This window comes from Erpetoichthys calabaricus, chromosome 12 (assembly GCF_900747795.2).
Source record: "Erpetoichthys calabaricus chromosome 12, fErpCal1.3, whole genome shotgun sequence".
Classification (NCBI taxonomy): Eukaryota; Metazoa; Chordata; class Cladistia; order Polypteriformes; family Polypteridae; genus Erpetoichthys; species Erpetoichthys calabaricus.
This window is the reverse complement of record NC_041405.2, coordinates 58,531,568-58,539,386: the sequence shown is the minus strand read 5'-3', so window position 1 is coordinate 58,539,386 and position 7,819 is coordinate 58,531,568. Positions and strand designations below refer to the sequence as shown.

General features: G+C 38.8%; 1 protein-coding gene across 3 annotated transcripts in view; it reads right to left on the bottom strand.

The window, feature by feature from the left end:
- Positions 1-217: 217 nt before the first annotated feature.
- LOC114662234 (5-hydroxytryptamine receptor 2A-like) overlaps positions 218-7,819 on the bottom strand; it is a 620,625-nt gene continuing 613,023 nt past the window's right edge. For all 3 annotated transcript variants that reach the window (XM_051934695.1, XM_051934696.1, XM_028815625.2), the window contains one exon: positions 218-1,825. In XM_051934695.1, coding sequence (XP_051790655.1) covers positions 984-1,825 — 842 coding nt within the window. In that variant the 3' untranslated portion in view covers positions 218-983. The remainder of the gene's footprint in view (positions 1,826-7,819) is intronic.

Sequence of the window (7,819 nt, the reverse complement as noted above, 5' to 3'; positions counted from 1 at the left end):
TTTTTTCAATTACATCACCTTTATCGAAAGGTACTGTTTAAATGAACATCAAATCTTGATATGTCAAGAAATGTTAAGAGAAAACATTTCATGGGGTACATTTACTTCTTCATAGTATGTTACATATGCCTGTATGTGTGTAAGTTTGTGTGTACATCCACAATTTCGATGTTTTGCTGTTTAAATGCACAGTGTTTTTGCGTCGCATTTCACACCTGTATTGGCTGCACTGTACACTGGCGTCTAGGTGGTTTCTGCGTGTGTGTCTGTTTGTGTTGTTCCGCGGCCTGCTGCATCATATTAGGGGCGAGGCCTAATCCAACGACATCATGAACTTGTCGATAAATGGAGATTATGCATTGCTCCGCGATTAGCGGACATTTTTGTAAGGTTATTCAGGGTAAGTGGGCGCAGTCCCTAGTCTGCTCAGTAGGGGGCCCTCTTGTGCTAATGCTCTCCTGGCAAACTCGACCTGGGTTCAATGTCTTATCTGCAATCTGACAGCGCATGGTGAAGGATGATTTCGGCCATCGCAGCTATTAGACAAAACACATGAGCTCAGAAGCACAAACTTAAAAACATAGCCTGACATTTATCTATTAAGTTTATTGCTAATGTTTTATTTCAAGCATAAAATTCACATTTTATAATCCATGTGCCATTTGGATAATGAATTTATTTCAGAGGAAAAATATAAAATGCTTCCCTTTCCTTTTCTCACGTTCTACTTTGAGAAGTGCAAAGTAGAGAATTTATATTTAATAGATATAAAAAAGTTGAGAAAAAAACATTTGTAGATACTGTATTACAATCATGAATGCTATTATTTTTTGCCCATATTTTGGTTTTAAAACTAGAAAAAATGGTATAAAATAAAAGGTTTGGGATTTTTTTTACAGCATATGGTAGAGTTGGAAATCCTGTGAACAGGCAAACCAAAGAGACATAAAGACAGCTGATGTGCTTCAGGACTGATCTCTTCATTATACACAACTGACCTTATCGCCAATGACATTCGAGCTGTTTATAGACACCTCTGACGTGCCGATTTGCATTTCTAGTGCTTCATCATTATCGTCCATGTCCATGCTGTTCGGCTCGTTGCCATTGCGGTAGCTATTTAGATTAATATCTTTTCCATACATGGTTGGTGTGACAATATAAGGCTGATACAAGTTCTGGGATGGTTTTTTATTGTTCTTGTACTGACAGTTGACGTAATTAGAAAAAGCTCGGCGGTACGTTTTGTTAAAGAGAGTATAAACCAGAGGATTAATGCCTGAAGAAATGTAGCCCACCCACACAAACACATTAAGCAGTTCCCCAAGGAGACCCTCATTGCATGCACCTTTGCAGAGCACAGACATGATGTTAACAACGAAAAATGGACACCACATCAGTAAAAAGAGAAAGAAGACAACCCCCAGGACTTTCGAAGCCCTCCGCTCATTCTTTATGGCCTGCATCATGCCCTTACGTCCCTGGCCGGTGTCTCTGTTGATCGGGGAGTTCAGCTGGGAGGCTCCTTCTGAGCTTTGTATCATGGAGATGTTATCCGAGGGAGTCTGGGATGAGTCTTTTTTTAAGCAGTTGAGGCTGCCTCGTCTTTGTGGTTTTGGGATACTGTCATGTAAAAACACGGTGGCTTGCCTTTGCAGTACCTGCACCGTTAAGCAGTATGTGAAGACCATAATGATCAGCGGAATGAAAAACGCCACAAAAGATCCAATGAGGACAAAATTTTCTTCATTGAGAACACAGCTTCCATTGACGAAAACCTTGGATTCATCTTGAAGGCCAATCACTGGAATGGGCATTGAAATACCTTAGAAAAAGATAAAAATGAGGAAGAAAAACACACGTTAAAATTAAAAGTAACAGGACTAACACTTCTCATCCAAATTCTAAAGGGAATTCAGACCCAGAAAGTTGCTGGATTACAAAATGGCAAACACAAAATGGCAAACACATGTTTCAATCTTTAGTTCTGTTGCGAGCATACATGATCAAGGACGATTGTGTGCTTGAATTGTATTGATTTTATAAACTACCTTGTAATGAATGAGATCAGTAAGGGATATGATCAGGACTTTACAGTAAGTTTCTTACCAAACCAAGTCAGTCTTAGAAAAAAACATAAATCTGATGTTTGTAGGCACAAATCCATACCATATCATACCTATCCATAGGTTTACTGTGTATAGTTCATTTCCCCAAACAACACAACTGCAGTCTTCCTGAAGGATGAACCCTATTAAAACACCTGGGGCCTCATGTATAACGCCGTGCATAGAACTCACACTATAACATGGCATAAGCACAAAAGCGGAAATGTGCGTACGCACAGAAAAATCCAGATGCAGGAATCTGTACGTACGCAAACTTCCACGTTCTTCCGCTACATAAATCCCAATCAGCGTGAAAAGTAACGCACATGCACGCGCCTTCTGTCCCGCCCCAACTCCTCCCAGAATTTCGCCTCTTTGAATATGCAAATCAATATACAGTAATCCCTCGCTACTTCGCGGTTCACTTTTCACGGATTCACGACTTCGCGGATTTTATATGTAAGCATATCTAAATACATAACGCGGATTTTTCGCTGCTTCACGGGTTTCTGCGGACAATGGGTCTTTTTACTTGCTTCCTCAGTTGGTTTGCCCAGTTGATTTCATACAAGAGATGCTATTGGCGGATGGCTGAGAAGCTACCCAATCAGAGCACGCAGTTAAGTTCCTGTGTGCTGCTGATTGGCTCAGCGACGGAGTGTTGCATTAACCAGGAAGTCTCATCTCACTCATTCATCATTAACGTGCTAATGCTTCAGGGGCCGTGTCCAAGCACCAACAGAAGATGCAAATGATTGCACAAAAGGTAAAGGTTTTGGATATGCTGAAGGAAGGGAACAGCTACACCGCTGCAGGACATCGATTCTTTTTATTTAAAAAGGAGGAAAAGCATATAAGATCTACGGCCGCAGTGTCCTTTAACCAGGGTGCAAAATGAGTTGCAAGTGGACGTGATAAGGCAGTAGTCTGGATGGAATCTGCTTTAGGAATCTTTGCAACAAGGTCGACGACGTCATGACCGCCTACAAGCTGCTACGTGTACTTCGCTATACAGTAAGTGTAAACTTATCTACCGATTTCATTTTGCTTAGCAGTTGTCCCTGTTTTTAATAGAGTAAATGGTGGGTTGTAAACAATACAGGGAGGGTTTAAAAACGTCCAAATACACGTTAAATAATTAAATAAATAGTGTCCCTACTTCGCGGAAATTCAGTTATCGCGGTCGGCCTTGGAACCTATCTCCCGTGATAAGTGAGGGATTACTGTAAATAGCCTTCTGTGAAAAGTCAATGGGAAAAGCACAGGAGAAAATATAAAAATTTCAGCGAATACGAAGTGGAGGCAAAAGAAAAACGTTTTATTTGTTGGTTTAAACAGTGGTATAATCAACAAAAGGAAGTTGATTAAGTGACAGAGTGTCAGAGAAACTTGAAAGCTCAAGTTCACAAAGTCACACAGTGCCCGAAATAAAAAAGAAGTCACATATCAAAGTCGCAGTGAAAAGGCGAGTCGTAGCCCACCGTCTGAGTGTCATATGAAAGCTTAGTAGGGTACAGACAAAAAACAAAATAGGCACACAGTGGGGAAAAAAGCACGAAATGTCAACTTTAATCTCCACTTTAATCACATAGTTTATTTTGCCATTGTTATACTATGTGTTTTTATTAAGTTTAATGTCACTGTTCTCTGTGCCCACTGTTATAGACTCATTCATACAGGCAGACCAAATATGGTGCACAGGAGCAGCATTTAGAATTGCCAAGCCAAGGTGGTGACGTCTGGAATGTTTTTTTGAAGCCTACAAGCAGATCACATCCATCCATTTTCCAACCCGCTGAATCCAAACAGGGTCACGGGGGTCTGCTGGAGCCAATCCCAGCCAACACAGGGCACAAGGCAGGGAACCAATCCCAAGCAGGGTGCCAACCCACCGCAGGACACACACAAACACACCCACACACCAAGCACACACTAGGGCCAATTTAGAATCGCCAATCCACCTAACCTGCATGTCTTTGGATTGTGGGAGGAAACCGGAGCGCCCGGAGGAAACCCACGCAGACACGGGGAGAACATGCAAACTCCACGCAGGGAGGACCCGGGAATCGAACCCAGGTCCCCAGGTCTCCCAACTGCGAGGCAGCAGCGCTACCCACTGCGCCACCGTGCCGCCCCCTACAAGCAGATGCAAGTGATAAATAACTGACCTATGCCCTTGCAAGGAAAAAGACGGCCAGTCGCACAGTCGGTTAAAGAGTAAAGACTTTAAACATTTAAAAAAAAAATCTGAATAAAGTATTAAAAGCATAAAAGAATATATATCTCCAAAACTATAGATGTTCTTTTTCTCCAGATTTAGCAAACCCCGTGACCAATTGATGAAAAACACAAACTATTTTTCCTATACAAAGCTGCAAGACATGGCTTAATAGCAAGTTTGGGCAGAGAAATTAAATAATCTGTCCAAGGGGTGGTGAATGTTTATCAATCATAGATTAATGAACAGCAGTGATTGGAATTATTTTCCTTGCATGCTGATTAGTGCAAGTGTTATCATATATAATAAAATGTTTAAATGAAAAATACAAAGGTTAAAAATGTTCCTATTTTTAAACTAGACTGATTTATTTCTCTAGTCTTTATATAAAAACAGTATAAAGGGTTTACATATTTTGATGTATAACAAATGATTATTATCACTTCAGTAATTACAAAATGTATTAGAACTGCATACATGTATTGAGTTGTCTCTGTGAGTGATTAATTTTATGAAGATTTGTTATTATATCAATATATTAAGGTAAAATGCTCCGTGATAATGCACTTAGCTAAACAGAATGTTTAGTTATACATTAGAACCATTAGTCTATATGAATTGTGCTGTTGTAATATTTTAAAGACATTTAAAAGATTTGTCTCTGGATTAAGATACGCTACTGTTTGTTCTATGGTATTAGATATTGTAAGGTTTTTGTTTAGACAAAAATGAAAAACACTCAAAGTTCAACTATGTAACATCCTGTAATGTATAACTGATGTAATGTTTTAATTTTGATTAGTGTATTATTCTATTGAAGAAACATTTTTCGTTAGCCTAGTTTAAATGTAATAATTTGTCATATTTATCTTTAACTGTTATTTGTGATATGAAACTGATAACTACGGGTCTAGAATTGACATTAATAGTGCTGCATCATATTATACATATGATTGATAAAGAATTGTTTTATGTTATGTATTTGCTCTACTTTTCACCCTTCTTTAGTTTAGCCTAGCAAATATTTTAGTTTTGGCCACTTAATTTAATGGTGCCAAAAGTCTCTCCAAGACAGTGGTAAAAGTTCTATCAATGAGGAGAAGGTGGTGTATTACGAAATGAAGATTTAAAAAGGACTGTACTAAAGACTTTTGACCTGTTGCACATAATATCTGGTGAAGAAATGATTTGCTTTTCTAGAGTGGCAGAAGTACAGAAGCAACGAAAGATTTTAAGTCCAGCTGAGTAAATCTGAAGCCATGCTATGTGCAGACATTTTGTGCTGCAAAACAGAGTTTTATGGACTCCTCACAGAAACAGGGTGTAAAATGCCACTGAAGTGAGATGACAGCTGTTGAAGGATCCCATGAATGAATGCTGAATGCAGGGCAAGCCTAGAGGGAAGTGTTCCTCAGCTAAAAATGGACAGTCACCATGTGTGCATCTCATGAGATCTATTGGCAACAGGACTGTTTAATTTTTTATTTCCAGCAATGGTAAAAGACTTTAGTTTCCTGAAGCAGTCATACTTTGTACAGAAGAACCTGCAAAGCCACCAAGCAAAAGACTATCTACAAACCAGTGGGTTGGACAAGGCATGAATATAGAAAGCTTAGGAATAGACTTGAAAATGTTATAAGAAGGGCTCAAAGGTATGAGGATATGCATAATTAACCACCAATAATGTTTAAATTGTAAAATTGAATGGGAATAGAACATCCAATAATGAAGTTGGGAAGGATATAAATATGTACAATTATGCAGTAATACTAGTTTAAGAACAAGTAATAATCATAGCAATAGATCTACAGTACAATAGCATCTGAGTTACGTTACAACTATTATAACTTATAACAAGGGATCAGACACCAAAGGGTGGGGTACATATAGCAATATACTGAATTTAGAAATGTTACGAGTGCTAAAGAATAGTGAAATCCATTAAGATGCTATATAGAATTATAATATCCGATGCTATGATACAACTGATGAGATATAATGATCACTATCTAGTAACACCATGTTAAATGTAACTGTTTGTCCAAATGTACTGTAACTTGTCATTGTTAATATTTACACTGGTATTAGATGAACGGTACAGAAGCTATAGTGGTATTACATCTCACATTTCCACAAATGATCTTGAAATGTCTACAATGTAAAGAGGGATCTAGTACCTTTTGATTTGTGGATATGACTTTCAAGTATTGATTTTTGTCACAGATCCAGTGACAAAGAGTGGCGTGTTATACTATGTGTTTTTATTAAGTTTAATGTCACTGTTCTCTGTGCCCACTGTTCTAGACTCATTCATACAGGCAGACCAAATATGGTACACAGGAGCACAGCAGCAGCATTTAGAATTGCCAAGCCAAGCACAGGACTAGAAAGCCAAAGACAACTGGACAATTGAATAGTCAGCCTAAAGACAGACTAGTATATTTCTGTATTCTATCAGCACACCATCTTCTTTCCTTGTTGGGAGAATGAGAACTGTATGTAGGCATTGTGCTATTCCTGTATGTTTGAAGGTGGGGTTTGAGTCCTGTCCTGTCCTTGTTTGGATCCGGAGCCAAGAACCTGCACATGGAGCAACCCGAATATAAGGATGGATCTACAGCCAACACTTTGAAGCTGCCGGGTGGAAGAGTATGTCTTCTGTCCGAGGCCGGACAGAAGATTGTCTTCTGTCCGGTTAAAATCCTTTCAGTGTGTCGACGACAGATGGCAGACGCCGTAGGTCAAGTCTCCCACATGCTTGGTATGTCTGTCATAAGCTTCCCATTTGTAATACCACGTGAACCCGTCAATAAAGAGCTAGATTATTCTTTTTACTTCTCGTGTAAATCTTGTAAACCGTCTTATTGCATGCTGGAGGGGGAAAAATACCTTTTTTATTTATAATTATTTAAATTCAGGTTAATTAAAACGCCGCAATTGAAAAGAACACATTTCCAGAGAGCTAATGCCTCTTAAGGAAACTGCCATTAAAGTAGAACATCATAAACTTCATCTTAAAATCGTTTAATTTACTAGTTTCTCAAATCCCATTGTAACTAAAGTAGCACATTAAATGCTTTGTTCCGTATTTGATCTTCTATGTGCTCTGTGTGTGAATGACTACCTGCTTCTTAAACGGGCTTTCTCTTTCTGTGACAGGACACATAATCCATTACGTTCGTGATATTACAGCTCTCTGAATAATTAAAATACTGAGATGTATATGTGATATCTTTTTCATGATGATAGGAATGAACGCATGTTATTAAACATGGGAACACGGTGGCGCAGTGCTTGTTCATGTCTCACGCAAGAGGCTTGCTGCGCCATGTGCGACCTTTGAAGAAATAATTTATTATAGAAGTACTGTCTCTTTCAAACGTACTAACCTCCAATTCCTGTCCTTACTTTTCTTTCTCCAAATACTCAATAGCCACACAATCAGCTCTGTAATAGACGTGAAGTCATTTGTAAGCTTAGAACGCCGATTCTT